General features: G+C 42.8%; 1 protein-coding gene across 3 annotated transcripts in view; it reads right to left on the bottom strand.

The window, feature by feature from the left end:
* The window catches only part of RORB (RAR related orphan receptor B), a 180,607-nt gene that overhangs the window by 30,197 nt on the left and 124,539 nt on the right, over window positions 1-25,871 (bottom strand). For all 3 annotated transcript variants that reach the window (XM_007667023.2, XM_029055648.2, XM_007667021.3), the window contains exons 2-4: window positions 19,992-20,077; window positions 13,942-14,083; window positions 3,559-3,960 (exon numbers count right to left, since the gene is read on the bottom strand). In XM_007667023.2, coding sequence (XP_007665213.1) covers window positions 3,559-3,960; window positions 13,942-14,083; window positions 19,992-20,077 — 630 coding nt within the window. The remainder of the gene's footprint in view (window positions 1-3,558; window positions 3,961-13,941; window positions 14,084-19,991; window positions 20,078-25,871) is intronic.

Raw genomic sequence — 25,871 nt, 5'->3', positions numbered from 1 at the left:
CATCTGTAAAATGGGGATTAAAACCGAATCCCATGTGGAATGGGGACTACATCCAACTGGATTAACCTGTATCCACCATTGAGCGCCTGGCACATGGGAAGCGCTAAACAAATACCACAACTATTAAATTAGGGGACTATTTTCTACTACTAGCTGAACAGTGTGGGAAAATATATTCCGGGTGCCATCTTTAAGGGCTCATTCTTTTTGAATTACGAAAATATGTCCCCATTTAAGAGATGAGGATCACACGGAAATATTTAGATACTTTGGCCTAAAGGTGCCAGGATGCGTCACCCATAGGATTCGCTTATATGATCACTAGATGGCAGTGTTGATCCACTGGAATGTAATTGTAATTGTGATGTAAACATTTCCATGGAGGGGTACATGGAACAAGAGATACCAAACCCTTTCCCCCAGCCCCCCACCTCCTCCAACCCCCCCAAAAAACTCTTTTCTCGTGGTAAGAACTTCAAAATACAATCCCCAAATGGAAAAATCTTAAAGCTAGGTGCACTTTTAATTAAATGAAAGCTATCTGTTCCCTTGTAGGCAATAGCATCACTATAGTAAACGGACATGAGCAATTCTGTCCTTTCTGAAAATCTGGAAGAATTTTATTTTACAGGGGTGGGGGACAGGACTAGCTAATCGATAATGACTGGTATCTCCTCATTCGAGTTCTTAGACCCTGAGTCCCAAGTGGGACAGGGACCGTGTCCAACCTGATTATCTTACATCTACCACATTAATAATAATAATAATAATGTTGGTACTTATTAAGCGCTTACTATGTGCAGAGCACTGTTCTAAGCGCTGGGGTAGATACAGGGTAATCAGGTTGTCCCCCATGAGGCTCACAGTTAGTCCCCATTTTACAAGATGAGGTAACTGAGAAGTGAAGTGACTTGCCCACAGTCATACAGCTGACAAGTGGCAGAGCCGGGATTCGAACCCATGACCTCTGACTCCCAAGCCCGGGCTCTTTCCACTGAGCCACGCTGCTATAATAATAATAATAATAATGTTGATATTTGTTAAGCGCTTACTATGTGCAGAGCACTGTTCTAAGAGCTGGGGTAGACACAGGGGAATCAGGTTGCCCCACGTAGGGCTCACAGTCTTAATCCCCATTTTACAGGTGAGGTAACTGGGGCACAGAGAAGTTAAGTGACTTGCCCACAGTCACACAGCTGACAAGTGGCAGAGCTGGGATTTGAACCCATGACCTCTGACTCCAAAGCCCGTGCTCTTTCCACTGAGCCACGCTGCACATAATAAGCATGTAACAAATACCACAGTTATTAACAGTATTATTATTGTTAATGCAAGCTAAATGGACCTAAAAAAAAATTCCCAAAGAAAATTTTCAAATAAGTAGAAGTATTAGATCCTGGAAGAAACTCATATATGATTGAAAGAAAAATAAATTTAAATTTAAAACAGTTTGGGGAAGAATTTCTCTAACCTGGAGAGGAAATGCTGGCAAGACATTTGAAGGTAAATTTGTCCATCTACCTGAGTTCAACTCCTCATTCACTTGATTTAGGGGCATAATTCGTAGTAGGTGTTGCTCAAGTCCCTTCTCTGTGCATAGCTAGCTAGTGACCATGCCTGTGTGAGCGAGGACACCTAGAATCTGAATATGGAATAAAGCCTTAAAAAAATACCATGATTTTGAGCCTACAGTGTCCTTTCTTCTTAGGGTTGAACTACCTCAGAGGAAAATTTGGCTCTTTGCTCTCGGACCTGACGTGTAAATTGCTCACATTTCACTTTTCCAGAGGGGTGAGGGAGAGAACGACAACACCCCTGGTCTGCCCCTAAATTTGTCCTTCATGGGATGTTGTTCCCTATGCTGTCACGTGGAATGTGACCAAGGCCCAGATAATTCATCCTTCTGCTCAGTGATCTAATGCTTCTAGAAATTTGCCTTGGCTGCTGGATAGAGGTAGTCTGAGCCTTCCACTTCCCCTCTCCTATCCAGGGATGGTTGGTAACTGGCAAAGTGGAACCACTGCCAAGCAGCAAGGGAGGAAGGCTGTGTATGGAGGGCTCACGTTACTCTCCCTCCTTCTCGCTGTAGTCTTCACATGCGGTGCATAAATATATGTTTTTATAAATACTTTCTTTCCATATATGCAATGTTTACCTCCATAGAAAAGTTGGTGACTCCAGATTGAAACAAGTGGCATTGGGTGTCTTTAAATTAGCTTCAGCTTTTACTAATTTTCTCATTCTCTTTATCCTTCTCCCTCTCCCCTGCCCTCCCCATCCTCCTCCTCCTCCTCCTCTGACCCAGACCCTCAATCTTTCTGCTCTCACCCCCTCCAAACTCCTCAAAACTACATAATCACTCAGAGAGCAAAAAGAAAAAAATGGCAAAGTAAAATGGGCAACAGAAAAAAGTGTGTAGTAAAGTTGGATAAGGATGCTGAACTCTGTATTCCTCTGTTACAATTATCATTACAAAAATGGTTAATTCCACTACATCTTTTCACTTCCTGTATATAACCTGCTATCATGCTTTGCAAATCTAGGCACTCAGTGGTACTTCTTTCTTGGCACTGTGAAAAGAGATCTTCAAGGTCCCTTAAGGGGCCAGTGAGAACTTTGGTGGTGGCAATGTATTCAGGGATCACGGTTTTGTGTTCTGTAGTGTCAGGATGACCAACCAGACAACATAGAAAACACAACACCAATGTTGGGGAACGAGGCAGGTGAGGGTTGGGGGGTTTCCCCACTAGAAAGAGAAAGGCCTGGGGAGGGGAGAGGAAATCCAGACTCATGGCACTGAAGCCTCATTCCGATGTCTTCCAGGGACCTTCAGGAGGAGTTCTGCCTCTGCCCCTTCTACCCCGTACTCTGATGCTTCCAGACCCTATGGCCATCTCAAAAAAAGACCTCACTAAATTTAATGATTTACTAGCATAGTTTATTTATTTTGATGTGTTTTTGTAAAGAGCTCTATTCCTGACTTATCTGAGGAGGAGAAGTGCTAAAAGGGTCAAAAATCAACTTCTGGAGAATCAACAACTATCCCAGGAAAATATAAGTGGAAAGAGGAGGTCCTTTTCCAAGAGCTAGCTTGACTTTGCTCCTGGGAGCCAGAAGTCAACAGTTGCAGGACCTCTTATTGAAGGAAAAAAAGAGCAGGGATTACTAGCAACTCTAAATGGAGATTACAGGCCACTTTACTACCTCAGTGTGAACAATGGATTTCTTCAAGCTGGTAGCAAAATGTGTGTGTAACTTTCTCACTCCTATCTCTCCCTTCATACCCATATACCAGGTATACCCTTGAATCAAAATGTTTTCCAGAGATAATTTTCCCATTCATAATTTGACCTTTTCTTCCTTGGGAAAAGACTCTACAATATTGGGAAAAGACTCTACAATTTTGGGAAAAGGGAGGGTCACTGTAATAGTATTAAATGATGGCAAAATCTACCCATGATTAGCAAATTTCAACCTGTTGCATTTGACAAGGGGCACAGTGAGCTGGCAAGAGGAAAAATTGACCAAGAAGAATTGGAGAGGGAAAGTGTGACTTACCTATTTCGGTCATGGTTATTCCCGGTGCTAACTGCCCGTTGTTGAAAGAGCTGTAGGTAAACAAGTTTGGTACAGAAGTGAGGTCATAGATAGGTTCTTGCTTTATCTGCTTGATTCCAGTCATATCCAGTCCCGACTGATCCGGCGAGGGCTGGCCGGAATCCACATTATAATACCCCTCGGACTTTGGCAGGTCAATGACATGCCCGTTGGAGTAAGTGCCACCTGTTTCGTTGTTCAGGTTGTTCAGACCGTTGCTGATGCTGCTGCTGTAGACCCTGGCAAGGGCCTCTGTTTCACCACTCTGCTGCTGCCTCTGCTCCTGCAGCCGTTGCTGGTGCTTCTGCACTTCAGCGTACAGGCTGTCCCTCTGCTTCTTGGACATTCTCCCAAACTTTACAGCTGAGTTGGGAAGAAAAACAGAAAACGGGTGCCAATGTTTTCCCTTCCGGGATAATGATGTCATTCTGAGGTTTCACACTAACTGGCATAACTCAGAGATGTAGCAAAACTCTGGATCCCCCCCTGTCCCAACTCTCCCCCTCCAACCCCATGCAAGTAAAAGCCTAAGGAAACACACCATACTAGCCAAGTGTTTTACTCCCCATGTTAACTGGGATGAGGAAACCCGCTCTGTTTTGCTGTCCTATCAGCCAATCATTCAGTGGATGTGCAATGGAGGGCTCCTTGTGTGGAGGACTGAACTAAGCCCTTGTGAGGGACAGAGTAAGCAGACATGATCCCTGCCCTCAAGGAGCTTGTGATCTAGTGGGGGAGACAGACGTTAAAAAACATTACAGCTACTACTGCCTGGTATCGGGAGAATGAAGCTTCAATGGCAGTGAATATTAGCTACCCGAGGAAGTGCAATTTTAAGGCAGGGAACGTACCTACCAACTCTGTTGAATTGTACTTTCTCAAGCAATTAGTACAGTGCTCTGCACACAGTAAGTGCCCAATAAATACCATTGATTGGTTGATTGATTGATTAACTGGATGCTGGGGGATGGGAGAGGATCATGTTCAAATATTCTTATTCGCTCCAAGCCTGATTTCTTTCAGGCCTGGGGTCACTTTTTTCAGGCTGTGGGATGTGGGTCTGGACTGACATCAAATCAATATTATCAATATTTAAGACTGATGAAATGTAAGTAGCATTTATATAATTCTACAAAAGAAATCATTTATATAATTCTACAAAAGAAATCACTTTATTCATTCAAGATTCCAGGATCGTGAAAAGTAAAGTTAGGACTTTCTTTGTAGTCTCCCCCAAGTCTGTGTCATCTGCTGGGCAGTTTCACCTCAATATTGATGAAATTTTCTATATGTAGGTTGTCAGTCTTAAATGGGTTCTTCCACTGCCTTTGGGGGTACATTAGACACACACTCTACTATCTTACTACAAACAGATATGTCTTGAGACCTGAAAGAGTTAACACAGCTTCTAAAAATGCTTAACTGACACTGTTAAGGGGGGAAATGGTCTGCCAGGCTCGGCTCCCTGAGGAAAACTAGTGAAAATAATAACAATTGTGGTATTCGTAAAGCACTTACTAGGTGGTAGGCACTATCTGAAGCACTTGGGGTAGATACAAGATAATTGGGTTGGACACAGTCATCGTTCCACATGGTGCTCACAGTCTTAATCCCCATTTTACAGATGAGGAAACTGGGGCCCAGAGAAGTTAAGTGACTTGCCCAAGATCCCACAACAGACAAGTGGGATTAGAACCCAGTTCCTCTGACTCTCAGGCCTGTAATCTTTCCAGTAGGCCACACTGCTTCTCAGGCACAGGTGCATGATATTAGAAGCCCCAGCTTTGCACTGTGGCATAGCTTGCAATTTTAAGTACAGACCCCACTCCCTCCATAGCCCTATTAGGCTCTCTGTGTCCAGTCCAGTGATTCATTTTGGGGTGTTTGTGGTACAGTCCCATACAGCTTAACCTGGGCAGGATGGGGTTTTGTTTGGGTCTGGTCACAAGTGGCTTTAGGTAGTCTGGGGCTTAGGGTGGGAAAGGGGCAGAGTCACAGAGAAGTAGAAAAGGAAAAGAGAGGGAGATGTGGGGCAGACAAAAGGAGAAATGGAAAAAAACAAGAGAGAGGGGGAGTGGCAAGAGCTGTGCGAACCTGTCCCAGGACAGTTCAGTTGAGCCAGAGCGCCTGGTGGCATGGCTTCCACAGCCGTAACCAGGGTAGAACTGACCCTGCTGGCTCCAGACAACATGGTGTCCGAGGGCAGGAATTGTGTCTTCTAGCTCTACTGTACTCTCTCAAGTACTTATTTGAGTGCTCTGCACACCGTAGACTGCAAACTGTTTGAAGGAAGGGATCTATTGAATTCATTCTACTGTACTCACCTAGGTCCTTAGTACAGTTTTCTATACACGGTTAGCACTCAGTAAGCATGACTGATCGACTGTCAAGGGCAGCTGGTGAAAACTCCAGTACTGAATAGCCTCAGCACAGACCAGTAGAGTGATTGTTTCACCATTTAAAATAATTGAGTGCTATTTAGGTAATGCTAATACACTACTAATCCTCTGAATTCATTTAAAGTAGTTAAAGGCAATATTGCTTTGTTTTTGCCCTAACAGACAGATACAACGAAGCAGATACTACCTCCACTGTGTATCTATGAAATCATCACGGGAAAAAATCCCAGCTCATTTAACTGTGAGACAGTAAGAGGAAGCCACCACTCCACTGTCTCACAGCTAGTTATGGAAGTAAATGTTCACAGACTTTTGGGATGCATCTGGGCAGACACAATCTTTGAGTCAGGTGGGTCATTAATCTAGGATATTTTGTTTGAAAATAAACTAAAGAGAGCACTGAACTAATCCAAACAGCCATCATCAACCCCTGTTTTTCCAGCTGATTTCACTTGGAAATTTAGAACCTAAATGAATCAAAACATTCAGAACTTTGAGGAGGTGGTTTCTGGACTGGATGAAAAACAGCAGCATCATCTCTACTGTCTACAACCGGCAAAATACATAGCAGGATGAAAAAACCTAAGAGACTCAATATGGGACCAGCCTGATAAAAATAACAATATAGTATTTGTTAAGTGCTTATTATGTGCCAAGCACTGTACTAAGCACTGGGGTAGATACATGATAATCAGGTCTCTCATGGGGCTCACAATCTTAAATACAAGGAGAACAGGTACCAAATCCCCATTTTGCAGATGAGGGAACTGAGGCACAGAGAAGTTGAGTGACTTGCCTGAAGTCACACAGCAGGCTGGACCTGACTCCCAGGCCCATGCTCTTTCCACTAGGCTATGCTGCTTCAGTAACTGTTGCGGTCTCAGTCTTGATTCAGCTCAGTGAAATGGAGACTAGCAAATTGTTTTAGCTATAATTCAGCACAATTAGTTTGGAGAATTCCAGGTTGGGTATGTAGGGAAAAGTTCATTCATTCATTCAGTAGTATTTATTGAGCTCTTACTGTGTGCAGTGCACTGTACTAAGCACTTGGCTACAGTACTTACTGCCTCTTGGGAGTCTCCTTAACGGTCTGGGCAGCTTTTTGATTGACAGCAGATCAGCTGATAGCTTTTCTCTCCCGCATCTTCCTCCCTCCAATACCCCTTGCACTTTGCAAGCCTACTTAGATTTTAGGGACTACCTTAAGGTTTGACTCCTTTTAATCTGCCTGGAAAATGGATGGAGAAAGAAATGTTTTCTGTTGATCAGGAGGAGGTTAGGATGTCATGGGGTGGGTTCAGAGATAGTGTGAGTGGTGTGTACCCCCCTACCAAATCCCATACACATACACATTTATGTGGCACCCATACACATTTATACATTCTAAGGGCGAGTGTGGTGATGGAGGCAATTCTGTTTAAACCCAAATCAATCAATCGATTAATAAATAACATGCATTGAGTATTACCATGCTCCAAGCACCGTACTAGGCGCTTGAGAGAGAACAACATGACAGAGTTGGTAGTCACATTCCCTACCCATAAGGAGGAGCTCACAGTCTAGAGGGGGAGGCAGACATGAAAATAAATTATTAATGGGGAAATGGGTGAGTACAAGGATATGTAGTTAAGTGCTGTGGGGCTGGGGGGTTAGGGGGAATATCAAGTACTTACGTTTCATACAATCTGCATACACAGTGTAGAAGGAAGGGCGAATGGGAGAAATGAGGGCCTAGTCAGGGAAGGCCTCTTGGAGGAGGTGTGATTTTAGTACGGCTTTGAAGGTGGGGAGAGAGATGGTCTATTGAAAAATTCAGCTTGAAATAATACCAGTTTCTGGAGCAGCAAGACAATAACCCACCAATTCAGTGCAGCTGGATATACAAATGCAATGGAAGGTGGAGCAAGCATTAAATAATTATTTGGTAAATTGCATCACTGCAGGTAGCCAGTCTGGATAATTCAGAACATAGGGAAAATTATTTTCCTCAATAGCAGGTAATTTATTCTGCTTGAAGCATTTGGAGTATCCCCCCGCCCCATTAATACTATTTCCTCCTATTTGTACTTTATCTGTAGTTTATTTTGGTATCTATCTCCTCTGCTAGATTGTAAGCTCCTCGAGGGCAGGGATCATATCGACTCACTCTATTGTACTCTCCCAAGCGCTCAGTTCAGTGCTTTGCACACAGCAGGTACTCAATAAATACTATTGGTTGATCGATTTAATTATCCAGATATTATCACACTTTTAGGATTTTTTTCTTTTAAATTATAGACACAGCCTATATCTTTCTGGACATTTTCAAATATTAAAGATCAGCAGTTTTGGAGTATTTTTGTGCGGAATACTTAATATGACTTTTAATTCAATCATCAATGTGTATTTTCTACATTTATGTGACTCAAATCCATATATGAGACATAGTTAAGCCACTTTTGAGTCACATAGAAGCAAAAATATATATATAATTGAAAACTATATAACATATACAGTTGTCTTCCATATTTGAAGAACATATTACCGACTGAAATTCACTTAAGTTTAATTATTTTGTCTTCTAAAGAACTAATTTGGGAAAGAAAAAGATGGCAGAATATTTGGTCAGGGAAGCTGATCTTTCAAAATGTAATAGGCGACTCAACCTGTTTCCCCATTCTCTTTCCTTTGTCTAGTGAAACTCCTTCTGGCTACCTCAGGGATCAAAACAGCTTTCTACTGGGGGTACTTAATCTCCATAGATGTATACAAATCCAATTCTATCCACATCTGCCTCTCAGAATCTAGACTTTTGAGGCTCCATTTCCTGCACACAATGTGATGACATTAGTTAACGGCTATCCTCTCTTTGTTCTCATCTCTTCCATATGTGTGAAGAGTAATAGCTGAACCTAAGAATTAACAACCTATTCAAATGATTTTGGACTGAGAGCAACTCTATTAGTTCAGCAGGGATGGTGGGTTTCTGACCAATCAGCATCTTTTCACTGCTCCCCCAAGAAAGAGCAGCAAGGTTGGAGAAAGAAAGAACTGGTCATGGGAAGCTTCAGGAAAGAGTGGTAGGTGGGCTGGGAAGAGATTGAGCTGGGGAGAAGGGGGATGGAGAGGAGGCCATGAAAGTGCGGGAAGAGGGCAGCAGAAGCAGGCATGCCACAGTCAACTCTCTCCAGTTCTGTCTCCTTCTCTAAGTTCCCCTCAATTGACTCTTTCCACGCACTCTCCCTCAGCTCACCCCGGCTTAGTTCCCTGAAGCTCCAAATCCCCAACTCTCTGCCGCACTTCCTCTCGTCACTTCTTCCACTATCACCAGTGACCTCCCTCTCTCCACCTCTTCCAGTAATCCATCAATCAACAGTATTTATTGAGTGCTTAATGTGTGCAATACGGTATCCTAAATGATTGGGAGAGCACAGTATAACAAAGTTGGTAGTCACATTCCCTGCCCACATGGAATTTACAGTCTAGAGGGGCAGACATTAAAATAAATTATGGGTATGTGCATAAGTGCTGTGGGGCTGAGGGTGCGGTGAATGGAATATACAAATTCAAGTGCAAGAATGACACAGAAGGGAGTGGGAGTTGGGGAAATGAGGGCTTACTTGGGGAATACCTCTTGGAGGAGATATGATTTTAATAAGACTTTGAAGGTGGGGAGAGTGGTGGTCTGTTGGATATGAAGAGGGAGGGAGTTCCAGGTCAGAGGCAGGGTGTGGGCTAGGGGTGAGTGGCAAGATAAATGATAACGAGGTTCAGTGAGTAGGTTGGTGTTAGAGGAGCTAAGTGAGCAAGCTGGGTCGTAGTAGGAAATCAGTGAGGTGAGATAGGAGAGTTCCAGCTTGAATTTGACTTTTCATTGTAGCCCTCCCTAAGGAAGGATCAGTGTTTGTTTTCCAAGGGAAGGAGTGGTTGCTATTAGTGCACAAGATATGGGTAAGTGTATTTAGTCTAACTAAATTAGATAAGTTTGGCATCACGATAGATTGATTTGTGTCACTTTTCATTTCTTAGTGCTCGTGGCAGTTTTTCTTCCTCATTTTATATAAATGGCCATAATCTATTTCTGTGGTTGACTTTTTTTCATTTCGGAGAAATGCAAGAAAAAGAAACAACAAAATCAAGGAAAGTATTTTCAGAGTGAGTCCAAAGGCAAATACATCATTTGATAAATCCGTTGGTCAGAAATGGAGAACAGAACATTTTAAATAGAATGACTCCTGATCACTAAAATGTATGAATCCATCAACTGACTTAAGGCGTGTAATAAGGCATCCAATCCCAGGAACCTAAGATTTGGACACTTTCAGACTTAGATGCTGAACACATTTCTACACATGTAAAATACAAAGGGGTGTCTGCATTTCCTCAGTGAAACAGCACCTCCTCTCCTGAATGGGTTGGCCTTTCCAGGATTCACAGGGTCCCAGGATCAAAAGCAGAAGTGTGAGAAAAAGGGAACAGGGAAACAAGCAAGGCCTGGAGATTAACATGAAGACTGAACTGGAAAAGTGTGAGATGTGCTAGTCGAAGGGCAAATGGGCTTTTGTGAAGGAAGCATGGGGTTAAGTATCCCCAGTATGGCCAAGCGGTAAGTACAGTGCTCTCAGAGTTACCGGGAAAGCGCTCACTAAATACTATTGATTGATTCGACTCTTACTGTGGCCTCACTCAGGAGCTGGCTGCCTGTCTGTAGGCCCTGGAGAACTCCTAAAAAGGTGAAATTTCCGGGAAGCCCAGCAACAGCACTGTCCATGCCAAATGGTCTCCTAGTGGTCATAATGCTTAGCTGACTGATCATGGTGAAGATTAAACTGTAAGCCCGTCAATGGGCAGGGATTGTCTCTATCTGTTGCCAAATTGTACATTCCAAGTGCTTAGTACAGTGCTCTGCACATAGTAAGCGCTCAATAAATACTACTGAAGACGGTCTCCCTGTGGCCAGGAACAATTACGGTTGAAATTATATTTACTTCCTAGTTCTATGTGTCAATTAGACCCTGGTCACCAATCATTGTAAAGTTCAAGGAGCATTTTAAACCCTTCGCGAGGAGCATTTACCAAATGCCATACGTCGCATATATATTTTCCCACACAGCAAACCATTTCACATTAAACCTCCTATTTAGGTTTAATGAAGCAGCGTGGCTCAGTGGAAAGAGCCCGGGCTTGGGAGTCAGAGGTCATGGGTTCAAATCTCGGCTCCGTCACTTGTCAGCTGTGTGACTGTGGGCAAGTCACTTAACTTCTCTGTGCCTCGTTTATCTCATCTGTAAAATGAGTATTAACTGTGAGCCTCACGTGGGACAACCTGACTACGCTGTATCTACCCCAGTGCTTAGAACAGTGCTCTGCACATAGTAAGCGCTTAACAAATACCAACATTATTATTTATGCTGTGATAAAGAGGAGGCAGAGAGCTTCCTGCATCTCAACACAATTGACTTTTTTGTCTGTCTTCTTTTCCCCGTTTCCTCCTTATTTGGTTGGCAGACACCCATCTGCGGGAGGCAATTTGGAAGATATTCTTGGCAGCCTTGGGATTGCCCTGGATCTGTGGTTAGGCGGCTGCTGGATCATTATCTTTCAGTCTCCAGTGTCCTTGGACACCATCTTGTTTTCATTTGCTTAGGGGTTTCTTGGATGCACCTTATTTCTCCCGCTTGGAGAATGTGACACTATGGGAACATGACCAACAGCCCTTTTACGTAACAAGGGGGAGGCTGGGCCCTGGCCCCCCAAGACTGATTTTGGGCCTAGCCCTTACCTCCCTTGTCAGGGCCATCAAGGGCACTAACCCACAAGGCCTTATTGGCAAAGGAGGTGTCTCTTCATTGTGGGGCTTGAGTAATAGGACTGAGGACACCCTGCTTATTCTCCTTTCACATTTATTAATGAGGCTTTCCAGCTGCTGTCAGTTAACAAGCCGCCTTCACATGGCAGGAATAAGTTATGTGACCAACAATCCAAATTCACATATAATCGCTCCAAAATAATTCCAATGTGACTATTTTAACTGTTGACAGCATTCTTTTTTCTTTGCTTATAGGGCACTGCTCTCTGTCCCATGTTTACAGTGCATGTGGTCTGAAGGAATGACTGGTGCCCGGGTCACAGCTGTAGGACTGAGACTGGATGATTGGGAAGCTGCAGCTCTAGGGGCTCATGTCCTCTATGCACTCCTGTGCTGCTCATGAGCAAAAGGTCAGGTCCTTCTGAATTGTTTCAAGGATCTCCTCGGGCCCGGCTATTTGGGAACACCTTGTGCCGGAAGATGTGGACGTGATTGGGGATTGGAGGGGTGACACTGAGGTGGCTTGCTGGAGAAGGTAGGCTGGGGCAATTCAGTACTTTGTGTAGCACAAAGTTCCATGTATCCAACTCATTTAAAGCCATGCCTCATCTCTGCCATCCCCCCTTTACCTCTCCGCAGCTAAAGCCTCATTTTCCCCTTTTCCCTCTGCTCCTCCACCTCTCCCTTCCCATCCCCACAGCACTGTACTCGTCCACTCAACTGTATATATTTTCGTTACTCTATTTATTTTGTTAATGAATTGTACATCGCCTTGATTCTATTTAGTTGCCATTGTTTTTACGAGATGTTCTTCCCCTTGACGCTGTTTATTGCCATTGTTCTTGTCTGTCCGTCTCCCCCGATTAGACTGTAAGCCCGTCAAACGGCAGGGACTGTCTCTATCTGTTGCCGACTTGTTCATCCCAAGCGCTTAGTACAGTGCTCTGCACATAGTAAGCGCTCAATAAATACTATTGAATGAATGAATAAAATAAATGAAAATGTCTACACTTTTCCATGACATAGCTAAAGGATCTGTCAAGTGTTTAGGGCTGTGTCTGAGGGCCCCCAACCAGAGCTACAGGACCCTGTTGTGTGTCCTTAATGCTATAGGGCCCAGCTTCTGGGGCAAGGGCCATTCTACCATGACTTCCTGGAGAAGCCTGAAAGGCGTAGGATGACCTCACGATAGGGCACAAAATGGAATAGAATCAAAGAGCTTTATACCTGAAGCCCTTTAAAAGGGAGTTTCAAGGGGACAGGTGCAGGGAGGGGGCTTTGCTTTTCAGGGTGATCTGTGAGAATCTGAGTGAGAGATCTGAGTGAGAAGCAGTGTGGCTTAGTGGAAAGAGCGCAGGCTTGGGAGTCAGAGGTCGTGGATTTTAATCTCGGCTCCCCCACGTCAGCTGTGTGACTTTGGGTAAGTCACTTAACTTCTCTGTGCCTCAGTTACCTCATCTGTAAAATGGGGATTAAGACTGTGAGCCCCACATGGGAGGAGAACCTGATAACCTTGTATCTACTTCAGTGCTTAGAACAGTGCTTGGCACATAGTAAGTACTTAACTCAAACCATTATTTTAATTATTATTATTATTATTGTTGTTAGATCCAGGTACCCTTTCTGACCATGATAGCATTTTCTGACCAGAGAATCCTAGTGTCAGGTGGCAAACCAAACATCAACCAGTCTACTAATACACACAATGACATTTGCCTGTGACCTACTATAATACTGAATCTGGGCTTCCACAGGGAGAAGTCTCTAAGCTTACCAGCTCAACTTCCGACACACTGTTTTACCTCTTCAGTCTGACTTAGGGACACTATATGACCAGAGACTAGCATGGCACTTCCAATGTCATCTAGTCAGCTCTAGCAGGAGCCTCTCTTTGCCAACTTCTTTACAATGATTTTCCTCAGAGTGAACATGGTGTTTATGTAACTGGTTGATTTCCCACCCCGCCCCTACCCAGCCTCATCCCATGCACATTCACTTCCGTTCCAGGTATTTCAGAAACCCGAATAGTTCTGTACTTTCTGGTTAGCAGGATACAAGAACAACATGTCTATTTCTCCCACCTCTCCATCCATATTTATCTAATTAGAATATTCATTTCCAAGAATTTTAATGCGAGGCAGGATGATAACACCTTACCATCTCTAGACATTCCCAGGGCAAGACACTTCTGCAGCCGGCAGTGTTGGCAACGGTTTCTATTGGTTCTGTCAATTAAACAGTTTCTCTGCCTCGGGCAGGAATAAGAGGCATTGTTCTGCTGGCTCCTCCTAAAAAATCCCTAGTGAAAGGAAGAGAAAGAGAAAAGAACATATTTATACTTTAAGCTCCTTGTGGACAGGGAATGAGTCTACCAACTCTACTGTATTGTATTCTTCCAAGAATTTTAGTACAGAACTTTTCACCACAGTGAGACCAGTAAAAAGAGCAGGAGTCTAGGAGTCAGAGGACCTGGGTTCTAATCCCAGCTCTGCTACTCGTTTGCTTCCGTGTGACCTCAGGCAAGCCACTTCACTTTTCTGTGCTTCAGTTCCCTTGTATGTAAAATGGGGATTCAATACCTGTTCTCCCTCCTACTTAGACTGTAAGCCCTAAGTGGGACAGAGGTTGGTCCTGATTGTCCTGATTGTCTTGTATTCACTCCAGAGTTTAGTGCAGTGCTTTGCACATAATAAGCGCTCAACAAAAGCCACTGTTATCAATTATTACTCCATCATTTGCCCTATCTGTAATTTATTTTAATCTGTCTCCCTCTCTAGACTGTAAACTCCTTGTGGGCAGGGAAAACAAGTGTTCTCCCAAGTGCTTAGCACAGTGCTCTGTACACAGTAGTAAGCACTCAAGAAATACCACAGACTAATTGACTGATAGGCAGCGATAGAAAGAGGCTACTGCCATTTATGCCATTTTATTTGGAGTGACACTCCTTGGCAGTTTGCTCTCAACCAGTACAATTCAGTTCAAGTTCAAAACTTTCTGAACTCCTAAGAATTAAATCACAAACTTCTATTAGAGACAAGGTATATTTTCCCACAGGAAAAAAATAATATGAATGCCATCTCTAGAAGATGGCAAAAGCAGCGTTGAATGATTCAGAAGAGAATGCCCTCAAGAAGCATAGTACCAACAGGTCAATCACCACTGAGACATTGGCAATCTCTGAACTAAATGCCTCAACTGATTCTCTGATCATATGTAGGGTAGGAAGCTACTTTGCAACTTTCCCAAGGTGCCCTAGGTTGAAATAATATGGAGAGAATTGTTTCTCTGGGAAGAAAAGAAGATCCCAATGATGTCCTTGGTTAATTAATCCATCATCACCTATTCAGTCAATCAATCAATCAATCAATCAATCGTATTTGGCAAAGCTGCAAAGAGCAATGTGACTATCTGCAATGGGCTTCAAAAGAAACACCTCATGGCCTCTACCATTTTAGAGAGGCAGTAGGATTTGCGGGGGCTGGGTGGACGGGAGGAATCGGAGGAGTGGAGCATTCTGGATTGGAGCATTCTGATCCTGGCTTTGATAATGGTCATTGCTTTTATTTCATTCCATTTGGCAGAGCACACCGTTTTCATCTTCAGTAGTGTCATCTTCGACTACAAAGGACAACTACATACCTGGAACTGTACTGAACACTTGGGAAAGTATAACAGAGAAGTAGGAGACGTTTAATAATAATAATAATAATTTTGGTATTTGTTAAGCGCTTACTACGTGCAGAGCACTGTTCTAAGTGCTGGGGTAGATACAGGGTAATCAGGTTGTCCCACATGAGGCTCACAGTTAATCCTCATTTTACAGATGTGGTAACTGAGGCACAGAGAAGTTAAGTGACTTGCCCACAGTCACACAGCTGACAAGTGGCAGAGCCGGGAGTCAAACTCATGACCTCTGACTCCAAAGCCCAGGCTCTTTCCACTGAGCCATGCTGCTTCCCCACTTTACATTCTAACGGTAGAGACAGACGTACACATTTTTACAAATACAGTGGTTCTCTCACTGAGCTCCTCCTCTAGACTGACAGCTCGTTGTGGGCAGGGATCGGGTCTATCAACTCCATTATACTTTACTTTCTCAAGCATTTAGTACAGTGCTTTGTGCACAGTAAGTGCTCAATGCATACCACTGAATGAGTTGCTATATGGTCTTAGACAAAATCATGTAACTTCAATAAATGACTGCTTTCTTCATGTATATAAAAGTGGAGGTTAAGGAAGCTTAAGCAAATACTTGGTGGAAATGAATGTGATATCAACAGTCTCTTTATGGGAATAGGCTAAAATCATAGAGAACTCTGTGCCATTCATTTTCTAGGGCTGATGAGATATCAGTATAGTTCATTCATTCATTAATTCAATAGTGTTTATTGAGCGCTTACTTGTACGGAGCACTGTACGAAGCATTTGGGAGAGTAAAATATAACAATAAACAGACACGTTCCATGTTCACAATGAGCTTACAGTCTAGAGGGGGAGACAGATATTAATATAAATAAATAAATTACAGATATGTACATAACTGCTGTGGAACTAGGAGGGGGGAGATGAATGAAGGGAGCAAATCAGGGTGACACAGAAGGGAGAGGGAGAAGAAGAAAGGAGGGCTTGGTCACTGAAGGCCTCTTGGAGGAGATATGCCTTCAATAAGACTTTGAAGGAGGTGAGAATAATTGTCAGATAAGAGAGGGCAATCCACGAGAAGCTTTCACACGAGAAGCAGCGTGACTCAGTGGAAAGAGCATGGGCTTGGGAGTGAGAGGTCGTGGGTTCTAATCCCGCCTCCTCCACTTGCCAGCTGTGTGACCTTGGGCAAGTCACTTAACTTTTCTGTGCCTCATTGACCTCATCTATCAAATGGGGTTGAAGACTGTGAGCCCCATCTGGGACAACCTGATTACCTTGTATCTACCCCAGCTCTTAGAACAGTGCTTGGGACATAGTAAGCGCTTAACAAATACCAACATTATTATTCCAGGCCAGAGGTAGGATGTGGGTGAGGGGTCAGTTGTGAGATAGACGAGATCGAGGCACAGTGAGAAGGTTAGCATTAGAGGAGTGAAGTGTGCGGGCTGGGTTGGAGTAGGAGAGAAGTGAGGTGACGTAGGTGGGGGCAAGGTGATTGAGTGTTTTAAAGCCAATGGTGAGGAGTTTTTGTTTGATGAGGAGGTGGATGGTGATATCCCGCCTCCTATGGAAGATATCAACAAGCTTGGAGTCCAGTGGGAGGTTTAAATTAGTAAGAGAAAAGATTTGGATGACAGGAAAACTGGATGCATTTAGAGCCTGAAATTGAGAATGCACTCAAAGATCAATGATTAGATTGAACAGGGTTCCAAATCCTGGATGTAGGTACTACCTCTTCCTGGAATCCCTAAAAAAAGTTGGAAAGCATCATTTGAGCAGATCTACCTTGGTTGAAAATTTTTAATAAGCAGAATGTGGTTTATACCTTTGGTGGCTCACGTGTCCATCAGCAGGAGAGTTGAGAAAAAATGTGCAGTGCTTATCTGCACCTGAGAAATGTTTTCCTGAAGCCACAGATCCAGGCTTCATTTAAGGCCAACTTGGCATTAATTATACACCAACACTTATCTGTGGCTCTTTATTGCAAATGTACTTTTTGACATAAAAACTGTTTTTTGTGTTTCACATTTTATTGAATGAAGGATAAATACGAGAAGCAGCATGGCTCAGTGGGAAGAGCCCAGGCTTGGGAATCAGAAGTCATGGGTTTGAATCCCGGCTCAGCCACTTGTCAGCTGTGTGACTGTGGGCAAGTCACTTAACTTCTCTGTGCCTCAGTTACCTCATCTATAAAATGGGGATTAAGACCATGAGCCTCACGTGGGACAACTTGATTACCCTGTATCTACCCCAGTGCTTAGAACAGTGCTCGGCACATAGTAAATGCTTAACAAATACCAACATTATTTATTTTATTATTATTATTATGTGGGGTATTTTGTGAAGTGCTTACTATTTGGCAAGTATTGTACTAAGCCCTGGGGTAGATACAATATCATCAGGTCCCACATAGGGCTCACAGTCTAAGTAGGAGAGAGAACAGGGATTGAATCTCCATTTTGCAGATGAGGGAACTGAGGGACAGAGACATTAAATGACTTGACCAAGGTCACCCAGCAGACAAGTGGTGACATGAGATTAGGACCCTAGTCCTCTGACTCCCGGGCCCATGCTCTTTCCACTAGGCCATGGGCTAAGTCAATATTATATTGAAATGTTTACACTGACTTGAAAATAATGTTATGAAATGTGACTGTTGGCATGGAGAGGACTGACCTGAACATCTTCTTGCTACAAAATAATCCCTTCTGTTTCTTATTTGAAGACTAATGTAACCTATTTGCAATGGTATTTTTCCCTCATTCAGGCCATTTCTTTTCACATTCTGTAGGGCACATTGCATTTTTTGGTCATCTCCAACCTTACACATTCTGTGTTATAATAGCTGCATTCTCTGTGAAGATCAGTTTCTATTTCAGGTGGAGGTCATATGAGCTGGAATCAAAATACCTGCATTTGATTCCCAACTTTTGCTATTGGCCTGCATTAGTATGTTTGGCAGGTCACTTGCTCTTGGGAAACTCATGTTTATATGTAAATTATGTACAACAATACAATAATAGGGTATTGAAAAGTTCAAACAATTGGGATTGGAATACACTGTTAGATCAGATTTTACCATCAAGTGGTTTCCACAACTAAACCTGAACCTCTCCTTCATCTTGACACTGAGCTAAAAGACTACACTTTTGTCTGTTAATATCACTGAAAATAGACTCAGCCTAATAGATTGGAGCAGCTAAAAGGGATCCCCAAATAACAGTACTCTGACAAAGTTGTTTTATCTGTTTTCCAAGAAGGAGTATGGCCTTGTGGAAAGATCAGGGGCCTAGGAGTCACAGGGCTTGGGTTCTAATCCCGGCTCTGCCACTTTCCTGTTGTGTGACCTTGAGCGAGACACTTAACTTGTCCATTCCTCAGTTCCATTATCTGTAAAATTGGGATTCTATGCCTGTTCTCCCTGGTACTTAGACTGTGAGCTCTACGTGGGTCAGGGACTATGTCCGAACTGATTATCTCATATCTATCCCAGTGGTTAGCACAGTATTCGGAAGATAGTAAGCACTCAACAAATACCACAATTATTATTAACAATAAAACTTTCAGTGCCAATTTCAATTTTGTGCAACATTATAAAAACGTCAGTTTTCTCATGCAATATCACTATGATTTAAAGTTAAAGCAGATTTTGTTTCATTTCTATTTGAAAGACTTGGCAAAAGATGCTGGATCTTGGAATCTATTCCTGTGTCTTTCCCCCTCAGTTTCAACAATATTGAATGATGATTCCCTCTGCTTGCACCTGTGCTCAAAGAAATAATTGGTCTTTGCAATACCTGCACCTGTTATATCACTACTTTTCTCCCATGCTGTGCTGCCTGTTATATGCCCTGTATATAGTCTAGTCTCTGTGATTAGGAAGCAATTATGTCGCTTTGTAGCTTTTCCTCCCCCCCATCCCCAACATTCTCTCTTTTTGTGTGAAGCTCTCTTTTTGCTTCCTTCAAGCAACTCATCCTGCAGTTCAATCTCTCCTGCTTTGTGGTCAGCTAAGTGTTAACTGCTTCACATTCACTTCCGCACTTTAAAAGCAATTGAGCATGCAAATTAATTTTGGTTTGATCTTAAAGTTTTTCTCCTTGAATTTGAGAATGAGGAACAGCTAAACTCCCTCGGCAACCATTGTAGACTTCCAATATAATAATTCCTCTCTCTCTCAAGGGGATGGAGATGTTTACAGTCATCACCTTGTAATACTTACTTTTAACCTTTATTCTTTTACACAGGCAAACAAATGCCCTGGAGTTTAGGGAAGACAGGCCATGCTAACACAGCCAGCTCCAATATTTGTGCTACTGGAAAGGAGAATACCTCAAAGCCTTAAAAAAGAAGTGGTTTCTAAGGAGTTGTTGACTACTCGGTCAGTAGTAAGATGCTGAGCAAAGTAAAATATAACCAACCCAAACAATTCCTAGAGGACAGCACCAGGAGTGAGGGGCTTCAGCAACCCTTCTTAAAAGATGTCACCATGCTCTGTTACATATACAGATGTCTGAGGCAAACCCTGCTGTCACTGACAATGCTATTTTGAAGTTTCATACCTTACAGCCTTCACATGTGATGACTCCGTAGTGGATTCCAGAGGATTTATCGCCACAAATCTTGCATGGTATCACTTCAATTTGTGCTGAAAGGGGAAAACAGAGATTTTGAGTTGATTGGATTCGTACTTTCCTCCTTTCCCGCACTGCAAGAAATTGAGTTTGAAAATGCAGGATGGTTCCCCAGGTGTGCACCTGTTTTTCTGAAAGGAGCTCTTTGTGGTGCTTTTTCAGATGAAGACAGCTCAGAGGCACAGAGTTTTTTCTGCATCCCTTTCTCCCTTACCTGAAAATTTCAATTTATACTTCATAATCTCTTGGACCTCCCTCAACCGCCCCTCCTTGAAGTCTGGGCTCTTCAGATCTTGGGAATTGTCTCATTTCAAACCAACAAGACAAGGGGTGGAGAGAGGGATAATCGTATCAAGAATGAGCCAAGGTCTGAGTTATTGATTGGATCAAAGTTACAAGAGATATAATGAATAGACATTTTCCTCCTGAAACGCATTGGCTTAATAATAATAATGTTGGTATTTATTAAGCGCTTACTATGTGCCGAGCACTGTTCTAAGCGCTGGGGTAGACACAGGGGAATCAGGTTGTCCCACGTGGGGCTCACAGTCTTAATCCCCATTTTACAGATGAGGGAAGGCTTAGCTGAGCAGGGTTTGGAGACAAGTGAATAGCTGTCACTGGAGGGCTAGTTTGAAATTCCTCACTTGGTCAACCACTGCAAGGATGAAACTGTTAGAGGTGTTGACACATCCATGGTCATGAAAGTCATGAAAGCTCTGAAAGTTAAATAAATCTAGAGGACTGGAAAGAGTTTCATGCCTTCCTGATACTATCTTTTTGGTTCCTGCGCTATATCAGCAAGACTTCCACAGTTTAAGGAATTCTGTTTGTAGGGCTATAAAGTGTCACAAAATAGTTATTGGCTGAATGAATGAATCAATCAATCATACTTAGTGAATGCTTACTGTTTGCAACATAGTGTACTAAGCGCTTTGGAGAATACTACATAACAGAGGTGGTAGACACATTTCCTGCCCACAAGGAATTTGAATTCTAAAATAGGAAACAGACATTAAAATAAATTACAGATCTGTCCATAAGCACTTTGGGTTGAGGGTGGGGTGAATAAAAGGGTACAAATCCAAATGTAAGGATAATGCAGAAGGGAGAGTGAGCAGAGGAAATGAGGGCTTAGTTGGGGAAGGTTTCTAAGGAGGAGATGGGATTTTCATAAGGCTTTGAAGGTGGGGCAAGTGATGGTCTGTCTGATATGAAGATCGGGGGGGAGTTCCAGACCAGAGGCAGGACGAGGGTGAGAGGTCGGCGGTGAGATAGACAAGATCGAGGTGCAGTAAATGCTTAAAGAAACATGTTTCAAGTTTTGCTATCCATTTTCTTTCCTAAAGAGAGAAGTAGTCTGTAAGCAGGGATCATATCTATCTACTCTACTGTGATGTACGCTCCCAATCGTTTGTGCTCTGCCCACAGTAAGCGCTCACTAAATGCCGTTGATTGATTGTTTGAGTAAAAGAGACAGGTGGGATATTTCAATCAGCCATATAGCTCCACCAATCAGGAGTTAGGTCTGAGGCACGCTGCTGGGTTAAAGAGTCTCATCTGCATTTCCATAATTATATGCTATAAATGATTTACATTAATGTCTGTCTCCCTCTCGAGACTGTAAGCTCGTTGTGGACAGGGAATGTGCCTGCTAACCCTGTTATAGTGTACTCTCCCAAGCACTTAGTCAGTGCTCCTCACATCATAAGCACTGAAAGAACGATTGCTTGATTGATTTTGTGAACTTCAGTCACGTCCCTGCTCAACCTTCATCTTTCCAGACTGAAAAAGCTCCAATCTTTTCAGCCTCTCCCCATAAGGAACCTGCTCCACTTTCCTGATCATCTTGGAACATAAAGGAGCTCTTTTAGGGGAAGACAACACTTGTGTCGCTACCCCTTCTTTGTTTTCAGAGTTAGATGCAGCTGCACCCTAGCTGCATGTTGAAGAGGTTCGGTTGAGGGCACAAAAGCTCGTATTTTCTCAACAGGGTAAAGCCAGAGTGCCTTTCCAGACCCTGGATTGGAGGAGGACCAACAAATTGTTGCCCCAATGCATCTATTAAACTTCAGTGACTTACTTGCAATTAAATTAGTTGTGCTCTCCAGTGGAACTGACTTATAGAGCAGCAAAGTCTACTGAGAAACCATATATCATGGTAGTAAAATGAAAACCCCCAAATGGATGGAGGGTATTGGAATGCATGAGCTGCAATCCTAGCTACAGTGACGGTCTGCTTATTGTTAACAACACATTATGTGAGGTCCCTTTCTTGTCTTTTTCCCTGGCTTATGGAGCTGATCCAAGCATGAAGCTCCCTTTGAAGCCAACTTTATGGCATTAAGGACGAGACAAGACATGGACCTGCGGCTTTCACATTTGTCACGTTTTCATTCTTTTCTTCATTCTCTTCATTTTTTCCATTAATAATCCACTTAAGAAATGGCAGTGAGATTTTTATTTAAAACACTTTAAGATCATTAGTTCTAAAAGTAATGCTGAGGGGTTGTTTTGAGACAACATTCTCATACTGACAAAGAACCCCATGAAAGATCTTAAATAAAATCACCCATTAACTAGCATAATTGATCTTACACTGTTACTTAATTATTCCTTAATTAGAACCATGTTCTTTACAGCATGGGGAAGTTTGCTCTTTCCTAATCAGGGCTGTCATTGGGAGGGTGCAGTACTCAGTGCAGGATGTAAAGCAGAAGGTTGGAGGTAAGAAGGGGAGACTTTTGCGACCCTTGTGTTCCTGGGATGTAGAGTTCTGATAACGCTGACTGGGAAGGAGGAGGTTGCATTACTAGGACTGCATATCTCAGAAACCCTTGGGGTGACGGAACCTACAGTAGTGGTGGTAACTCTGGGTAACCATGGCAATCATGGTATCAAAGTCATTATGACTGTGCCTTTCCCTGCTGGGGAGACACCATTGCAGTTTTTGAGCTGGGACATGCTGTGAATTGGGAGCCTTGTGTCACAGCCATGAGTTTCTCCTAGAAAACAACAATGGCCATTCTGCAGCTGGGAAACCCATGATGAGAATAGGAGTGGCAGACCTGTAAATCTGATGGCCTGGTCCTTAATGGAACTGAATCACTTGGATTATCTTCCTCTCAACAGCTTCTCACTTCTTATCACTCAATCCACCTCTGTCATTGCCTTTTCTGGCAACCAATGCTATCTTTTTCAGGGAGCCTTCATTCACCTCCCTTTAATTTATAGCAATTGCACTGCCTCAATGAACAGATCCAGTTTAATTCCCTGACTACCACCTTCCCAGGTCATTTCTACCTTCCTTTGTTGTTATTAGCTATATCTACATTTGTTCTCTTCCTCCTTCCTCTGTATCTTTTAAAATGCATGTCTTCCCATCTCACCTTTAGACTGAAAACTCCTCAAGGTCAGGGACCGTGGTTTTTTTTTTTAATACTTTAATCATATGCTCTCAAGTGCCTACTACAGTGCTTTGCACACAGTTGGCATCCTATAAATATTAAAGAATGAAAGAAGTCCATCAAATAAGGAAAATGGAAAATTGAAAATGTAAACCAAGAAGGGAAAAATTAATCATAAAATCATCATAACACATTTGTAAGCATGATTCTTTCCGTACGTTATTAGATTTAACAAGCCTCTAAAAGTAGATTTTTTAATGGTGATAGAAAGTTTTGAGCATCCACAGCATTTAAGTGCTGGGCAGGGGGTACACATGATACAATGCCTGTCTTCTAAGAGCTTGCATTTGGAGGCCTCCATGACTCTGAGCAAACACATAACTGAGCAAACACATTCTTCTCAGTGGCTGAAACCCCCTGTGGTAGGAAGTTAGGCACTTAAAAGGGAAGTGTTACCTCTTTCCAACCACCAGGAGGGGAGGCTTCAAGGAACCCCTAAACTCTGCTAAACTATGGGCACAGATTGATGTACTCAAAGACTGGTACTATATGCTACTGGAGAGGCTGCCTTCAGTAATAATAATGATAATAAGAGTAATAATAATGATAATAGCAGTTTAAGTGTTATGTGTCAAGCACCATTCTGAACAACGGGGTAGATACAGGATAATCAGGTTGGACCCAATCCCTGTCCTACATGGGGCTCACAGTCTATTCATTCATTCATTCATTCATTCATTCATTCATTCATTCATTCAATAATATTTATTGAGCGCTTACTATGTGCAGAGCACTGTACTAAGTGCTTGGAATGTACAATTTGGCAACAGAAAGAGACAATCACTGCCCAATGATGGGCTCACAGTCTAACCGGTCAGAGGGAGGGGGATTTAATCCTCATTTTACAGATGAGGTAACTGAGGCACAGGGAAATGAAGTGACTTGTCCAAGGTTACACAGCAGTCGAGCAGCAGAACTGGGATTAGAACCCAGGTCCTCTGACTTCCAGGCCTGAGCCCTTTCCACGAGGACCACACTGCTTCTCCACAACATAGCCCGTTGTTGGGCAGGGATTGTCTCTATCTGTTGCCAAATTGTACATTCCAAGTGCTTAGTACAGTGCTCTGCACACAGAAAGCACTCAGTAAATGCGATTGAATGAATGAATGAACACTAAGAACTGCTCTCTTCCCATCTCCCCACTACCAGGCAGCATGTGATTCTCAAATCCCTGCTCTTGGACAAATCCTAAATTCCACATGATGAAATTCTCTTCAGTGAAATTCCACAAGCAGCTCCCATACATTTAGGATATGGTACTCTTCTTCTCCCATTTGAGACCTAGGGGAAGCATGACTTGAAAGGGTGATCCTGTTGGCTTTCAAATAATTGGCTTAGTTAATTACTGTCTTTGGGGGCCCCTTGGGATGCATTAGACGGAATTCAGTCTCACAGTATTATCATTTCCCCAGCTCCCTCTGGGAACTAGGGTGAGGAAGCTGCTCTCCTAGAGCAATTCGCTCTCCCTTAAAAGGTGAATGACTCTTCTAGACTCCATCATGCCAATTAACCAATCATCACTTGAAGAGGTCACTCATGCCTCACAAATGAGCAGTTAACTCCAGAGAGCAGTTTATCCACCTAGTTTTACTGGAGAATTGGATCTCCATTACAAGCATAACCAACAAATAACAATTACAGCAATTAGGATGGGAATCAATAGCAATTACTGATAATAAACACAAAAACAGTATACCAACAAAAGCAATCATTTCGAGTTTTCTTTCCGCAAGATGGAATGCCTTTAAATTCATAACTCATAAATGGATCTAGTCTTGCCAAGATCATGGATTTTATGAAAATGCAATAACAGGTGTATATTGAGAGTGGCTCTTTTTCCAATCAATAAGAGCTCTTCCTTTGCGGAGGAAAGTCAAACAGGAGCATAGTCAAACAGCAGTGTTCTCTACAATATCAAGCTAATCACTGCTGCAGGTCCTATGATAGCTCCTGGAATGTGTAACTAACTTCCCTGGGGTTGAGAGAAGAGCTTTCTAGAAGTTCGGAAAAGGAGACTCTGCTCTTGCCTCTTAGGCATTTCTCTTTTGTTCAAGAGACAGCAGGACAATTGAAGGATTTGTAACAGAAAACTTTGGTCATTAATTGTACAAGCCAGAAGAAAGAGAAGGCACTGTATTCCCAGAAACATCTTACATTACTGTAATTAACACCCAGCCTACCGGGTTTCCTTTGCAGATTTAATGATTGTCAGCTGCTCCTACATCTTCTTCACATTATATTGCTCTTCAGCGGTTTGGTATTGTGTGTTGTCTCTCTTCTGTCTGAGGTTTGAGGTTGTATGCTCTACCTCCCTTTCTGTATACTCACTGCAAAGAAGTGT

The sequence above is a fragment of the Ornithorhynchus anatinus genome, chromosome X5 (genome assembly GCF_004115215.2).
Source record: "Ornithorhynchus anatinus isolate Pmale09 chromosome X5, mOrnAna1.pri.v4, whole genome shotgun sequence".
Taxonomy (NCBI): domain Eukaryota; kingdom Metazoa; phylum Chordata; class Mammalia; order Monotremata; family Ornithorhynchidae; genus Ornithorhynchus; species Ornithorhynchus anatinus.
Note: the sequence above shows the minus strand (reverse complement) of the source record. Positions and strands in the feature narration are given on the sequence as shown.